General features: G+C 39.5%; 1 protein-coding gene across 4 annotated transcripts in view; it reads right to left on the reverse strand.

Annotated features, from left to right (window-relative positions):
* Positions 1–17,809, reverse strand: part of CSPP1 (centrosome and spindle pole associated protein 1) — a 178,537-nt gene that overhangs the window by 139,190 nt on the left and 21,538 nt on the right. For all 4 annotated transcript variants that reach the window (XM_084619083.1, XM_084619082.1, XM_084619080.1 and 1 more), the window contains exons 5-7: positions 17,139–17,239; positions 12,342–12,422; positions 2,184–2,285 (exon numbers count right to left, since the gene is read on the reverse strand). In XM_084619083.1, the coding sequence (XP_084475209.1) occupies positions 2,184–2,285; positions 12,342–12,422; positions 17,139–17,239 (284 nt within the window). The remainder of the gene's footprint in view (positions 1–2,183; positions 2,286–12,341; positions 12,423–17,138; positions 17,240–17,809) is intronic.

A 17,809-nucleotide genomic window follows, 5' to 3' on the forward strand; every position in this document is an offset into this window, starting at 1 on the left:
CTTAAAGAAGAAATTTTCTCCCCACCCCAAAAATTTTCTTAGAGATCGCTTTGATTCTTTCTAGATCTTCCAAGTCTACTGAACAGGGTGGAATGTCTTTCCAGGATTTCCTTCCCTTTTCCCAGACAAATAAAAAGAACAACAGGAATAGCAAATAAGAAAAAAACCTTAAAAGCAAATGAAAGAGAATCATATTCCTCTAATTCTTCTGGCTCAGACATGGAGGAATCAGACCTAGAAACCCTGTCTAGTTATTTCTGCCTAATTCTTTGTGCCAACTATAAAAAGATTATATTTCCAGTGTGGAAACAAAGCAGCATTCTCAAGACCCAAGAGAAAGTTCACAAAAAAATCCTCAGATCCCCTCAATAGATTTGATTGAAATTATCAGTCTGGAAAGATGGGAACACCTTAACAGGAGACAGCCTCTTAACAGACTGTACACAAGGTTCTACAATAGCCTAAAAGACAAAATGCCTTCTTTTCAGATACCCAAAGTATACAACAAAGCAGTGTCATGACTGGATGAGGGTGCTGTAAATTCTGTTGCAGGGTCTTTCAAAGGATCCAGGAGACAGGCAGCTAGAGAACCATAGGTTGGAATTCTGAAGCCTAAGCAGCATCAGTGCAAGTTTCAGTTCTGTCCACTATCCTATAGCATATATAATTCTCAAAATCCAGCAAGGACTAGAGAATGAATTCCGACATAAAAAAAGATGTCTGGTTGCGGCCTTTGTGGCCATATCTCTTTAGATGAAGTAAAATTCTCAACTAAACTCTCATCCTAGAATCTCATCCAATGCACTGGCAGATAAGTACATAAATATGGCCATGGTGAAAAGATACCCACAAAGAGACCCTCCAAAAAACTCTCAGAAGGAAATCTCTTTAGAAGAGAAAATCTTTCTTTCAGAATCCATGTATACCTGGGAACTTCAACACCAAACAAGTCCCTTTCAACTGTTCTGTAAAGACAGTCCACAAAAACACTGCATTATAGCTATCATGGCACAGATCACAAAACTTAAGTTGCACAGGAAAGGACACATCTAGCACCAGCAGCACTATCCAAACAAGAACTGCGGATAACTGCCAACAACCAGTATTTCTCACATCAAACATAAGGTACAGGGGATAACCTGTCAATTTCTTCTTAACGGCAACAGACCAAGACTCTTTGATGGATACTGGAAATGGTCTCCCAGAGTTATCCATTTATATGACTCATGCTGACCTTTATCCCATTACTAAAGCAAGACATTATAAAAAGAGAATACACCCAAGCTATTCAACACTTGCTAGTTAAAGGTGCCATACTGCCCATTTCAGATGATCTGCTTTTTTCCAATCTACTAGAAAAAGCTCTCACACATCATTAGTGCCTGGAGAACAAACTAGTCTTTTACTCTCAAACTGATTAAAACTATCAGAAAAAAAATCCTGCATGGTTAGTTACGAAGTGTTTTTGTGTGGAAGGGTGGGCAATATTTTTACTTATTGCAGAGAAAAAAGAAGAGGAGGGAAGACACTTACACTCAAAAAGGTGTTCCTGCTCAGCAAGGAAATCTTACAGACCGCCCGCACCTTATTAGAGGAAGGACTTTTGTAGTGTGAGAATGGGCTGAATTCCCCAGGCACCAGGCTTCAACTTTATAGGCTTTTCCCTACATTTACCAAGTTCATGGCATCACTCTGTATGTATATACATTAGTTAACTTACACACACACATAAACACACACACATATTCTCTCTCTCTAATCAGTGTAAGGTACCAAAGGGCCACTAAGTGATTCCAATGCAGGAGGCTCTTCTCCCAGGAGAGAAGTCGTTCAAAATTTTACCCTTTGAAGACTTAAGCATACCACAAAAACATAAAACTTGTCCTTGGAAATCTTATTTACCCAAAATGCCCATCAACTTCAGTGAAAGCACTGAAGTTAAACCACACCCAATGAGTGGTGGTAGTTATGTCAGCTGGAGAGCATCTCCCACTGACATAGTGCTGTCCACACCAGTGCTTCTGTCGGTGTAACTCATATCATTCAGTGGGTTGGTTTTTTCTCACCCCTTAGAGACATAAGTTATACCAACAAAAATTACACAACTGACATGGAGAAAAATTCTTAACAACCTCATTTAAGTTCTCTCAGAGTGAATTGACTTCAGCAAAAATCTATATTACCTCTGTAGTTTTCTTTCCTATTTTCCTTAACCTTTCATTCCACTCTTCCTTGTCCCTGAGATACTGATTGTATTCCCTGTTTCTTTCAAGACGAAGTTTCTCCTGAAACAAACATTAAAGCACAAAGTTATGAAGCACTTTCTAGGGAGAGGGCTTTTAACTTTGCAGGAGATTTTAAAAGAATAATGTATTACTTTTTTGCTTCTTTTTGATATACAAATAGGGCCTAAAGGTATTTAGTTTTTATTGGTTTGTCATTGGGTCAGGGTTGTAGCTCTTTAACTATGCCACTATAGTTAAAGAGGTACAATATTTGTATGTAGACAGGACCTCAGTCAGTTACAGCCAAGGCCATAACTCAACAAGTTACATTTGAATTAAACATGTTAAAAATTATCTACATTAGAGTCACGTGAGTCAGTTGAGTTAACCCAGCTCAATTTAGCTAACTTGATTAAAAAGAGCCTCAGTAGTCACATGGCTATTGAAACTATCCTGGTAATAGTACCACATACACCTAGCTGTAAACGCCCTGAACAAACATCAAATTACAGGGAGAACAATGTCATACATTGTATGAATAGTTTGCTAAAAACTTCTGAATCATAAAAAATTCAATGTTGTGTGTTCCCTCAGGTTAAGACAGTTTATTTGCTCTTTAAAGAATAATAAATATGTAAGATACTGTAGTAAAATATTAAAGGTTATCTGAAAAGGAAAAAAAAATGGACTTGAACCCAGACCCTTCTTTGCAATGTACATAGGAGGCCTGGAAAAAGTGATCTTTTCCCACTCAAAGGAAAGGGGAGTTTATTTTGTTTTTACTTTGAAATTTAGATTTTGTCTAACCTGAAAGACTCTGGTCACTACAGAACATTGCAAGAGTCGAGAGACTGAAAGCTGAGCAACTGAGTGAGAAAGATTTTTAGTTAGCCTACCTAAAACCATTCATCTTAACACATATTAAATGCCAATATCTAGTAAACATTTTGGAGAAAAAATGCCTTATGAGTTAAAAGGTGTGAGAGCTCATACTGTGCATGTTCTGAAAGAACACAAGATATTCTAGCAAACCAGGGAAGAGTAAAATTGGCATTCCTGATATTTTTAAAGTAAAAAAGTCAGGGAAAAGGAACTTTGTTTATAAAAATATTCCAGGCCTTCTTTGTACACAATAAAGAAGCGCAAACCTATATTGTGTATAATCCTTTACTGGTCACTTTGAAGGTCTGCTGGTGACCCAAGATTAGTTAAATGTTAATGGACGTCTAATCATGAGCCCCACTGGTGGATGAAGTTCATCTGGTGCACGTGTCCAGGGCCCCAGAGTATTACTTTCTGTATATCTGTACTCAGTTCCTACTGGCATGCATTTAGTAACTGTTTAAGGAATACATTTTATATACTATATATTACACACACAAACTATGTTAAAAGATTATTAAGGTTGCAAAGTCATGCATTCAAATGTTAGGAAATGCCAGAATTAAGGCTGTCTGCAAAGATCAGTAACTTACCCTACAATAACTGTGGTTCTTTGCAATGTGTCTTCCACACCGATCCCATTCTTGGTATACATGCACCTCATTCATGCATGCGAGATCAGATTCTTTAAGGCTAGAATTGTCCACTCAGGCCACTCTTACACCAATGTGCCCTTGTGCCACCCCATGCAAAGACAAGGGTCAGAGTAGGTACAACTGCCCCTCATTTCTTTTTCTAATACTGAACACCATATAAGTAGTTGCAGGGAAATAGGGTGGATCATGGAATCTGTGTGGACAACATCTCTCAAACAACCACAGCTACTGTAGAGTAAGTAAGTAACCCCATGATAACCTTATCCTAGAAGTCTCAAATGCAACCTCACTGGTGTTCTTGACTGGCGCTGAAGTTGATTAATGAGGTTTGTTACTGTTCAAAATCTCTGCTGTGGAAGGTAAGCCAATGCTGATCTAGAGTAACACTGCTCCTATGAACTCTGCGCTCCGAGTCAGAGCAAGCATGGATTTCTCTCTGTTGCCTTTGAAAATTGGTGGGGCAAAGAACTTCAGGATTGCTTGAAAGGAGCTGATCACGTTGTGGTGATCTTCCTTCAATTAGCTAGTTGGTTAGGTAAGAATACTCTTGGCTTTCTTGTCATCTTAGGTGAGCTGCAACTACCATCAGACATTTGGTGACAACACTTGAGTATGGATGAGAGGCTGGTGGGCAGGACTCTGCATTGATAGTGAGATGTTCCTAGTAGGAACCTGAGGTACCTACTGTGTGAGCCAGTTGTTTTCATAGTATCATAGGACTGGAAGGGACCTTGAGAAATCTTCTAGTCCAGTCCCCTGCACTCAAGACAGAACTAAGTATTATCTACCATCCCTGACAGGTGTTTGTCTAACCTGCTCTTAAAAATCTCCACTGAAAGAGATTCCACGAACTCTCTAGGCAAGTTTTTCCTAACATCCAACCTAAACTGCCCTTGCTGCAATTTAAGCCCAATGCTTCTTGTTCTATCCTCAGAGGTTAAAGAAAATAATTTTTCTCCTTTCTACTTGTAACCTTTTATGTACTTAAAAACGGTTATCATGTCCTCCCTCAGTCTTCTCTTCTCCAGACTAAACAAACCCATTTTTTTCAATCTTCCCTCATAGGTCATGTTTTCTAGACCTTTAATCATTTTTGTTGCTCTTTTCTGGACTCTCTCCAACTTGGCCACATCTTTCCTGAAATATGGCACCCAGAACAATACTCCATTTGAGTCCTACTCAGCGCACATTAGAGTGGAAGAATGACTTCTCGTGTCTTGCTTACAACACATCTGCAAATACATCTCAGAATGATGTTTGCCTTTTTTGGAACAGTGTAACATTATTGACTCATATTTAGCTTGCCACTATGACCCCCAGATCCCTTTCTGCAGTACTCCTTCCTAGGCAGACTTTTCCCTTTTTATAAGTGTGCAACTGATTGTTCCTTCCTAAGTGGAGTACTTTGCATTTGTCCTTATTGAATTTCATCCTATTTACTTCAGACCATTTCTCCAGTTTGTCCAGATCATTCTGAATTTTAATCCTATCCTCCAAAGCACTTGCAACCCCTCCCAGCTTGGTATCATCTGCAAACTTTATAAATGTACTCTCTACGCCATTATCTAAATCACTGATGAAGATACTGAACAGAACCGGACCCAGAACTGATCCTTACGGGACCCCACTTGATATGCCCTTCCAGCTTGACTGTGAAGAAATGAGACATGACAGGGGGCATCTTGCAGATCAAGAGCTGCAAATCACTCCTGAGGATCAAATGAAGGGATTACAGAAGTTAGGGTCATCATTCAGAATCTGGAAATAGGATGCAGATTTTGAGACAAACGTCGAGGATTGGCTTTCAACTCCCACTTTTAAAAAAAAAAAAAAAAAAAGATTAAAAAGTAGTGGGAATAAAAGCCCTGCCCTTTAACCAGAGGACCCTTTTTGTTTTAAACCATTCCACCTCCTTTAGGAACCATGATCTTCATACCTTGTGTGTCCACCATGGAGGCTTCAAATAGGTAGGCTTACTACCTTTGTCAAGGATCTGACTATCTGAAGTCCCAGATAGCAGGGCAGCTAAGAAGGCAGCAAAAAGTCACTTCCTGTAGAATCTCTGCTTCTTCCTCGGTGGGTCCAAAGATCTCAGTGGCTAATCATAGAATTGTATCAACGAACGCTCTCTGAAATATGATTGTCTCAACTGTTTCCTCTTAAGACTCAGAAACCTCAAACACCAAGAAGACCAGAGTTGCCCATGAATCTCTTGAAGTACAGAGGGCTCTGTCAGTGCCACAGCTAAAAAGTTCATTACCTTCCACTGGGAGGTCCTCAATTGTTGCCTGGACCTCTTTAGGGGATGATTGAAGCCATGATGACCTTATTGCTGTAGCCATTGTACATGCTGCTGAGGCATCCAGCAAAGCCTGCAGAGTTGTGTGTGTAGTCGGCTGACCTTCAGCCATTAGGGACTTCCTGGTGCTTCTTGGGCAATTTATCAGTGCAATTAGACAGTTTGCTCCCCATCTAAAAAGTCATATTTAGAGAGCAGCACTGGATATTTTGTTACCGTCATTTGAAGGTTTGCAGACTAGTATACTTTCTGGCCGAAAAGAACCAGTTTGGGGGGAATTTTTTTCCCCCTGCAGGGACCATTAAATTGGATCCATTTTAGTGGTCCCTGCCATTTCCTTCTCTCTTGTACTGCTTACACAAGAAGATGGCTATAGGATGAGTGCAAAATATTCAGATCCCTTCTTGCACACTCATTATCTCCTATGTGCTCTTTTGCATGTGACAGAAACAGAATCCAGAGTACACCAGATGGATTTAGCAGGTTCCAGAAGACTATCATTTACTGGCATGGCTAAACTCCCTTGAGTTGACAAGTGCAGTATGTCCAAGAGATTGTGTTTTTACTTATGAACAGCTTTCAGAAGAATGTTTAAGACTTCCACCATCCACTTTATTAAGGCTGGAAAACCTTAAATTTGCCCACAGATGCCAATGTATGTGAGCTCTCTGGCTTGTGAGGAGAAAATGAGGATATTGCAGCCAGAACTAGATGTTCTTTCCCTAGAAATTGTTCTTCCTCTTGCTTCTCAAGTAGCTGAAGATTCAAGCAGCTGAGATGACTGAGGAGGCTTAATTTGCCTCTTGTGTATAGGTCTAGGTCTCCCTCACCTAATAGATGAAGCTGGCTTCCAGGAGTAGGGCTGAACACCCCCGGGGGTCCAGCATGGCCACAGCTATTACTGGTAAGAATAGTGTGCTGGAGCACACCTCAGGGGATACAAAATATGGTGGGGTCCCTATAAGGCTCCAACTTTTTTCTACCAACTCTCAATCTTCCCTGGAATCACTCCTTGGCTCCCACTGAGCTGCCCATGGGGGTAGACTGAGAATGTACAGGGAATAATTCTCTGATGCACTCAGCAGAAGAGAAAAAGAGTATACTTCTTCTAAAGGAAGGGCAATCCTGTCCAGAGTGCCTTGTCTGTGAAAAGGGGAGGCTGGTATAGGAGCCTGGCCTGGCAGGCTCTGTGACTCCATGGCTGGGAGTATTGCAACAACCTCCCTGAGCCTTTCCAGCACCAGTTACTTCGGTTCCAGACCCACTGACAAGTCACTCAGTACAATATACTGTTTGGTGCAGAGATAGCAACAAGTATCATACAGTTAGTCTGTACAGAGGTGGAGGGTACCCTTCACACATGTAGTCAGTGTGGGAGAAGCACTGAGTGCAGAGTAGCACTCTGTGCTAGGGTTGGTACCAGGGCAGCATGGTTCTTGGGTTTAGATGGTATCACCCACATCCCCTTAGATTTTGGTATCAAGATACTAGAAGGAAAGATTCATCAATTTACAGTAATTGTGGGTTCTCTGAGATGTGTCATCCATATGTGCTCCATTACTGGTGCACATAAACCCAATAGCTTGAGTTCAGATTCTTTTGGCCAGCAGTATCCATTGGAAGCTGTGTCTGCACCCTCAGCATCCTTATGCCTCTAAATGAGGGTATTAAGGGTGGGACATCCCAACCACCTCACAATTCCTTCTCCAGTATCCTTCACCTTCACCAGAATCCAGGTGTTATCAGACTCCACAGTAACAGGGATGGAGGACAGGTCATCGAATATATAGAGACAACACATTTTGAAGAACCAGTTACTGGAAGAGAAGTAATAGTTTCTTCTTCGAGTGCTTGTCAATATATACACTCTACTAATCGTGACTCACAAGCAGTGACCTAGATTACAGGAGGTGGGTACTAGAATTCTACCTAAACAATGACTGTAGGACAGCCCCACCAAAATTAACACTGACATTACCACTATGTGGATGAACACCATTACCACTATGTGGATTAACACTGACATTACCAATATGCTGGATGAACGTGTGCACTGAACACAGGTAGGTGCCCTACATATTTTTAGTATTAGAACATTTCTCAAAGAAGTAACAGAAGCTGCTTGCACTCTCACAAAATAGGCTCTCACTCCCACTGGTGGATCTATGTTAGCTAATTCATAGCACAGACCCATACAAGTAAAAATCCAGTTAAAAAATCTTTATGTTGAAATGGTGTGACCTCTCACCCAGTCTCCATAAGCTATGAACAGTCTGGAGCAGTGGTTCTGAAACTTTCCAGATGATTGTACCCATTTCAATAATCTAATTTGTCTTGAGTACCCCCAGTTTCACCTCACTTCAAAATTACTTGCTTACAAAATCAGACATAAAAATACAAAAGTATCATAGCACACTATTACTGAAAAATTGCTTGCTTTCTCATGTTTACCATGTAATTATAAAATAAATCCATTGGAATATAAGTATTGTACTTACATTTCAGTGTGATACTGAGCCTGTTTTACACTTGTGAGCCTTGTCTGAGGCCCAAACCCTGCCACCCGGGGCTGGAGCATGAAACTTAGCTTCCCTGGGGGGCCCCTATGGCGTGAGGCAACCAGGCAATTGCCCTGCTTGTCACCTCCTAATGCCAACCCTGCATTTGTGACCCCCCAAACCCATTCCATGACCATCCTTGGGGCTGCAAGCCCCATGTCAAGAAACACTGATTTAGATGAGTACCCCCTGGAAGACCTCTGAGTACCCCCAGGGGTACATGTACTCCTGGTTGAGAACCACTTGTCTGAAGTATACCCTAAATGTCTTAGTTCTATCAATGTAGAAAGATAGTGCCCTAAGAATGTCCAGGGTGTGACACTTAGCCCCACTTTTGTTTGAATGTGGTTTTGGGAAATATACAGGTAAGCATATAATCTGGTTATGATGAAAGTTAGGAATGTAAATACCATGTAAAAACAGTAACCGTGTAACCTATTCGAATTCTATCAGTTAAATGTTTAACCGGGGAACTAGATGTGCGGGGAGGGAGGAAGGTGCTGCAGCCCCCCCACATTTTACATAGGGCTCCACTGCCACCACCACGCCCGGGGATCCCCGCTGCTGTCGCCACCACCACACCCAGGGATCCCCACCGCTGCTGCCACCGCCACACCCGAGGATCCCAGCACACCCAGCAGCCAGGACCAGGCAGCAGTGGGGGTCCCCGAATGCAGGCAGCAGCAGCCAGGATGCCCAGCGGCGGCAGCGCAGTTTAATCGTTAACTGAAACCGATTAAAAACCGATAAGCATCAAGCTTATTGGTTAACCGATTAAACTTTTACATCCCTAATGGAAGTCAGAGTCTATCTTCTGTATAAATTTTGGGTGAGGTCTCAACAACACACCGTCTTTATGAAAAGCTGTATCTGGGTGCCCTGCGTTAGTGCTTGTGTCTCACCTACCCTTCTGGTCAAAGTTATTGCTACCGAAAAGGCTGTTTTGATGGAAAGATTAAACAGGGAACGTGTTGATAGTGGATCAAAGGGTGGACACATAAACACACATCAGTGCAATATTTAGATCCCAAGGAGAGGGAGGTTCTCTGACTGGGGGAATATACCTTCAGAAGGCCTTTTAGGAACCAAACCACTGTAGGGTGTAAAAATGTGGAATACCCCTAAATTGGAGGGTGGGAGGCTGAGATGGCTCCCGGGTGAATCCTCAGAGAGCTCACTGAAAATCTGGAGTTCTTTAATAATAGAAGGTACCCCCGTATGTCTGGTATCTAAGTGAGAAACGGAGGTAACTGGTGTTGTTGTGCCCAGACAATGAATCTTTTCCAACTGCCAGATTAAACATACCCTTCAGAGTCCTTTCTACTGTGGATAAGAATGTTTTGCACTTCAGTTAAGATACTCTCTATTGATGTTACCCAGCCAGTGTCCATGCCATGAGGCACAGAGTGTGTGGATGCATATGGAGGATATAACTGACTCTTTGAGATATTATGTATTGCTGGAGAGGCAGTTGTACTGGAGGTTGGATGGAGAGATTCTTTAACACTAATAACTGCCTAATTATATACAACCACTTACATAACAAAGAATAGCCACACAGAGAGCAAACAAGTTTGGACACTCCAAATTCCAACTCGTAGTCATGGGTGGTGAGAAGGAACTCAGACGGGACTGGGATCGCCTTATCCTGTATGCTCTCAGTCAGAGACACAAGAACATTTGGGACACAGACATAGTCCCCAGAAGACAATGCTGGCCAAAACAAATTGAACTCAAGTACACTGGGTACATGAACATAAACAATGGGATACGTATGGACAAGCACTCGAAGAAAACTAAGTCTTTACAACCTTATGACCTTTCAAGGAAAGAGCCCAGGGCAAGTTATGGTGAGTCTTAATCTCTTACTAGGTGCTAGGTAAAGTGACCTGCAGTTTTTGTCCCCTCTACATTCAAATTAGACAGCTTCCTCCTCCATGCTACCTGGACCCATCAGGGGAGTCAATGAGAGCATAGGAGAAATAGGCTCAGTCCCAGTCCAGAGCATGTCCAATGCGGGCAGAATCTTCCTGTGTATTTAACTGCTAAAAATCTAAGAAGTTTCTACTGAATTGTTCTTCAGAGGGAGACAGATTCTGCAGTCGTCATCCCCACCACACCCACCCACACACACAAAAGGAAGGATTGTCCAGTGGTTAGAGTGCAAGCACAGGATGTGGGAAATCTGGATTCAGGTCCCCGCTGCTCCACAGACTTCCTCTGTGACCTTGTGTGACACTGAGCAGGAAAGGGTTAAGCAACTAACAGCCTATATTCTCCCCCAAGGAGTTCAGTCACAAATGTAATTTACACATTATTTTCTTAATGAGCATCATCAGCACGGAAGCTTGTCCTCTGGAATGGTGTCTGAAGCTTGAAGGGACATACGAACGTTTAGCATATCTGGCACGTAAATACCTTGTAACACCGGCTACAAAAGTGCCACGCGAACGCCTGTTCTCACTTTCAGGTGATATTGTAAATTAGAAGCAGGCAGCAGTATCTCCCATAAACGTAAACAAACTTGCTTGTCTTAACGATTGGTTGGACTGAGTGAACTTGTAGGCGCCCAAGTTTTACATTGTTTTGTTTTCGAGTACAGTTATATAACAAAAAAAAAATCTATATTTATAAGTTACACTTTCACAATAAAGAGATTTCACTACATTACTTGTATGAGGTGAATTGAAAAATACTATTTATTTTGTTTATCATTTTTACAGTGCAAGTATTTGTAATAAAAAATAATATAAAGTGAGCTGTGTACACTTTGTCTTCTGTGTTATAATAAGAAAAGGAGTACTTGTGGCACCTCAGAGACTAACAAATTTATTTGAGCATAAGCTTCTGTGAGCCACAGTTCACTTCATCGGATGCATTCAGTGGAAAATACCGTGGGAAGATTTATATACATAGAGAACATGAAACAATGGGTGTTACCATACACACCTTAACGAGATTATACACATCTTGATTATCACTACTAAATGTTCCCCCCGCTGGTAATAGCTCACCTTACATGATCATTCTGGTTACAGTGTGTATAGTAACACCCATTGTTTCATGTTCTCTGTGTATATAAATCTCCCCACTGTATTTTCCACTGAATGCATCCAATGAAGTGAGCTGTAGCTCACAAAAGCTTATGCTCAAATAAATTTGCTAGTCTCTAAGGTGCCACAAGTATTCTTTTTCTTTTTGCGGATACAGACTAACATGGCTGCTACTCTGAAACCTCTATTATAATAGAAATCAATATATTTGAAATGTAGAAGAACATCCAAAAATATTTAACTCCTTTCAGTTGGTGTTCTATTGTTTAACAGTGTGATTAACCATGATTCGTTTTTTTAATTGCGATTAATTTTTTTGAGTTAATCACGTGAGTTAACTGTGATTAATCAACAGCCCTCCTTAAAAGGAAAATTTGCCCATTTCATTACCTACAAATCAACATACTGGATTACCCAGGGAAAAAGAACCTTGATAATTAAATATCAATCAATCAAAAAATGTCTATTATAGAATTAGAAGGCTTCACCTTATTTAAAATTGACCTAACGATAAAGGAATATGTTCATATATGAAGTGGATAAAAAGTTTGGCAGGTATTTTATTGTCAGCTGGAAAGTCTATTTGTGCACAACACTGAAAACTTCAGAGTTTTTTTTAATTAATTAGTTATATAAAGTATTTACTTAATTTACACCTGCACACCTACCTTGGCTGACCTCCTCTCGCCAATAGGAAGAGATAGTCCCTGAGTATATGGATCTACTTCATTCGTTGTCAGATAATTTTTCTGTATAAAACAAAATTAATAATTCAATAAGTTTTGAACTGTCTAATTTTACTTGCTAAATACAGTATAGAATTTAGGAATTACACCTTCTGGAATATGACAGGGCAATTTGCTCCACTTTAATAAAAGAGAAATGAAAGGATATCTTCACTTTTTAGAAATGCAGGATATTTTTGGAATACAAACCAACAAAAGCCAAGAAAACTGCAGGTAAAAGGTTTTGTTATCTCTATATTACGTATTAATGATGGCCTGTTAGCCTTAATTTAATTTGAATGTTTGCTACAGCTTTTCTGTATTCTTTTGTTTTATAGTTATTTAGGGTTGCTATATGAATTACTGCCTCTCTCATTTAAAAATAGATATTGTTTCCATACAACCATTATTAAATCCTCCTATTAAAATACAAGCGGATGAAAGAATTCTCCAAGAAGTTACCTTGGTGATGAGTGAAAATGTGAAAAGAATTTCACTATCAACAACTAAAGAAAATATGCCCATGCTTCCAATTCTAGCAACATGTATCTGCTTTATTCCGAATATCGGTGTATAGTTACTAATCTGTATATCAATATTAACAATATCTATACTCTACAAGAAAGGTGGGCAAATTACGGCCCACGGGCCATATCCGGCCCGCAGGACCATCCTGCCCAGCCCTTGAGCTCCTGGCCAGGGAGGCTAGCCCCTGGCCCCTCCCCCACAGTCATGCCGCCACGCAGGTAGAGCGGCTGGCTCCAGCCAGGCTGCAAGCTCCTGCTGCTCTGACCAGGATGGTAAGGGGGCAGGGAGTGGGAGGTTGGATAAGGGGCAGTGGGTCCCAGGGAGCAGTCAGAGGACAGGGTGGGGTTGGATGGTGCAGAGGTTCGGGGGGCGGGGCAGGGGGCTGTCAGGGGATGAGGAACAGGGGCAGTTGGATAGGCGTGGGAGTCCCGAGGAGCCTGTCAGGGGGCAAGGGGTGTGGATAGGGGGCGGGACAGTTGGGACAGGGGGGGTTGCATGGGTCGGGAGTTTTGAGGGGGGCAGGCATGGGGCGGGAAGTGGGAGGGGGCGGAGGCCAGGCTGTTTGGGGAGGCACAGCCTTCCCTACCTGGCCCTCCATACAGTTTCACACCCGGATGTGGCTCTCAGGCCAAAATGTTTGCCCACCCCGCTCTACAGCATACCAAAAAGTCAATGTCAACCCTTCCAATCTAACAACTCTATAGCAAACATACAGCTTCAAAAGTGAGTGGCCTCCCTAAGTTGTATGCAGAGTAATTGTAGTTGTGTCAGTCCCAGGATATTAGAGAGACATGGTGGATGAGGCAATATCAGTAATTGGACCAGCTTCTGCTGGTAAGAGAGACAAGCTTTCGAGCATTATAGAGTTCTTCAGAAGAAGTTGGACCAATAAAAGATATTATCTCACCCACCTTATCTGGCCTCCTTTAACACAGTTACTACAGATTCCCCTAAAATCATCTCCAGTGTATCCTCAATCATTTATTTTATAAAACACAACATTTTTAATAAAATATTGTCCGCTTGTGTTTCCATGTCTGCTGTCTTATTTCACTAGCAATTTTTTTCTGTTATAATGTATATATGTTTTTTGCAACCCTAGAGGCACAAACAAATGAGACAACTTCCATCTGTTCCAGTCTAAATCTATATCATTATGAATCATACTTGGCAATTACAAGTGAGTAGATTTAGCGGGGTTAACAACTACAGTAGAACCTCAAAGTTACAAACACCTTGAGAATGGAGGTTGTTCATAACTCTGAACAAAACATTATGTTTGTTCTTTGAAAAGTTTACAACTAAACATTGACTTAATACAGCTTTGAAACTTTACTATGCAGAAGAAAAATGCTGTTTTTAACCATCTTAATTTAAATGAAACAAGCACAGAAACAGCTTCCCTACCTTGTCATTTTTTTTAGTAGTTTGCATTTAACACAATACTAAACTGTATTTGTGGATTTTGGGGGGTTGTGTGTCTGCTGCTACTTGATTGCGTACTTCCAGTTCCAAATGAGGTATGCGGTTGACTGGTCAGTTCATAACTCTGGTGTTTGTAACTCTGAGGTTCTACTGTATGCAAATATTCAGGTACTGAGATTGGGCTAGATTAATAGAAAGAATGATATTTTTGTCTGGAAAATATTAATGAATTCATTGTAATCCTTGCCAATATTTAATTATTGCCAAATTTTAAACAGTTCTCATGATAAACTTCCCATTTTTAAAAAGATGCTTACAGAAAGTCAGAATTGATATGAAAATTTTGTTTTCTAGAGAAGCATACAGTTTAGAAGTTACCAACCAAAATACTTCAAGAGCTGCTCAGAAGCACAGCATCACCTTACTTTGAAGACTGAAATTAGAGATCGAGGTCTAATCTCCTCCCCCAGCTTTTAAAAGTTTAATACAGCTAACATATGTATGACACAAAAGAAAATCTTAATATCTAAACGAGTCTCAATTAGGAATAAGGAGTACTTGTGGCACCTTAGAGACTAACAAATTTATTTGGACATAAGCTTTCGTGGGCTAAAACCCCTTCATCAGATGCATGGAGTGGAAAATACAGTAGGAAGATGTATATATACAGAGAACATGAAAAGATGGGGGCTGCCATACCAACTCTAACGAGACAAATCAATTAAGGTGAGCTATTATCAGCAGGAAAAAAAAAACTTTTGTAGCGACGATCAGGATATGCTGAAATAAATGTGTTAGTCTCTAAGGTGCCACGAGGACTCCTCGTTCTTTTTGTTGATACAGACTAACACAGCTACCACTCTGAAATCAATTAGGAATGGAATTAACAAGCAGTAATTCTTGCAATCAAAACACTAAATATAAAAGTAAAATAAAATGTTCTATGGATGTTTTGAATGAGAATAAAGCAATTCAATATAAAAATCAAGATTATTTTCATTATTAGAATGTTAAATTAAAATTGTATATTAATTTCAAATTAAAACAAGAATAAAAAACAGTAATTGTTTTACAAAAACTCACTGAAATTAAGGATTAAAAAGCCAGTTGTTACAGTTGCTACTGCTATATGATAATTCTGTTGTGTGCCAGTGCGGTTATTAACACTGAACATATTAAACAGTAAGAGTTAGTATTTCATATAAAAATATTCTGTAATTTGAAGCCCAACACAGAACATATTGCATTTAGTCTTTTAATGCTGCTCTTTCTATCATGCCACCCATCACTCCTTTATTAAGAAGCTTTAATTTAAAATTGGTTCAAAGGGACACCACTACATTTAAAAAAAAAAAATCACAATTCTTTCCGCACCTACTATAGTTATAAGTAATGCTTAAGATTACACATAACTGAAAGAATTTGTCAAAAAACTATTTTCCTCCCCCCCCGACCAGTTTGTTTAATTTGCGCATTGGCACCAATGTTTGATGCATAGTCAGTTCCACTGTTCCCCTATGTAGTCTGTCAGTTTCACCTCACTGAAGAGGCATCTATAGTAGCAAAGGAGCAGGAAGCCCCTGAAAAGTAGTTTTTATTTTTTCTTCACATACTGTACTAGTTGGGGGCTCTTTCAAAAACTTGACCAAGTTCATTAAAAAATTCTTTATGTACAAGTGCCTGCCTAATGTAATTGATGAAGACTGGGGGGCATGCTTTGTAGCAAGTCTTCTACCATAAGAAACAAACAATTGAAGAGTCAGCATGATATAGCACTGATAGCAAAGGCAAAGAAGAAATCAACAAATGTTGTATAATTATATTAACAGGAAATAATAAGCATAGTATATCTTGCAATAAGCAAGCATACAGGTACTGTTAATCACAACAGCAGCACACACAGGCACACAACACGCACAAAAATCACAATTTTTTAATCCATTTCATTTGCACAAACCTGATTATAACAAAGCAAAAAGTTAATTTGGGCAGGGCAGAAAAAACATATTGCCAACACCCTACCTTTCTTTTTGCCTGTGAAATACCCTAAAAGTCAGGGAAAACAGACTATTCATAAAGTGTCTTCCATTAAAACCATTTGATTTTACCAATAATAAAACAACAATTTTAAAAAAAAACTATTTATTCAAGTATTCTAAACAAACAGGCAGGCAATGACACTAGGCACACACAGCAAAAATTACATTAAACTTAATTTTTTTCATTTAACATTGAAAATCTGATAAATTAAAAACAGATTTAAACTATTCCCCTCCCTGCCACTCCCACAAAGATAAAAATTGTGTCAAGCTTCTTCCATACAAGTTTATGTTTTAAATCATCACAGTGGCATCTCATACACTGTACTAAGTGGAACAGCAGCCTTCTTTATAATCAAATAGATAGAATTGTAAAAACATGCTGAAGAACTGAAGCACCATATTGGCTAAATGAATATTCTTACCTGAGTTATAAGATCATAATATGGGTAATAACTTATTAAGCAAATACCTGTTTGGCATGTTAAATACCCAAGAAGAGTAAAAAAAATTAAAAATATTTTTAATCAAGTTGTATTACAGTAATTTGAAATCTCAAAACAACAGGATCTGTGAAAGTCTAGAACACATAGCCCCTCATGGTGTTAGCATTTTAAACCACCTTTATTCTGGAAACAGGTCTCTGAAATTGTGACAGCTCAGAATGAATTCTGTCTTCTCAAAAGACTTTTTCATGGTGGTTTTGTTTTTTGTTAAAAATCAGAGACTAATTTCAAAGAGGTTTTACCTGAGAAAGATATCGTCTATAATCTTGTCGAAGTTCCTCCTTTAGCTTATGTTTCTTTCTTTCATATTCATCTCCAAGAGGCAAACTCAAGCCATATTCATCTGTAAAGTTTAATACAATGCTTATTCACCTTCTATTAATACAAAACAGTACAAATAGGAGTTGTGTTCCTTGCTGGAAAAGATATTTTGGGCTTTTTACCAGGTAACACAAAGGGAAAAAAATGAATTATTCAAACAGTAATCATGTTAAATTATGAAAAGTAAACTGCACATTATCTTATCTTTAAAAACAATCACGCAGAAAGCATTATGAAAATGTAGTGCCTGTTTTTTTCTAATTATAAAGAGTTTTCCCCCTTTTGGTCCTTGTATTTCATTGCCTTAGAAGCAAATTTACCGCAATCTGAACTCAAAAGCATAGGTTTGCAAACATTTCTAAACAGCAATATTTTACATTACTGCGTGCAATCTCTATAATCAATATTTAATCTTGAAGCAAATCACTTCTCTTCAGGACAAATGTTAGTGTAGAAACAAAAGAATTTATTACCTGATATTTCACACTGTGCTTGTTAAGCAATATCAAATGCTTCAGAGAATGTATTTTATAACATTCTACTTGTTTAGTATGAAACTCATATATACCTGCATCAATACAATTTTGAAGAG

The sequence above is a fragment of the Lepidochelys olivacea genome (assembly GCF_965140295.1).
Source record: "Lepidochelys olivacea isolate rLepOli2 genome assembly, chromosome: 2".
NCBI lineage: Eukaryota > Metazoa > Chordata > Testudines > Cheloniidae > Lepidochelys > Lepidochelys olivacea.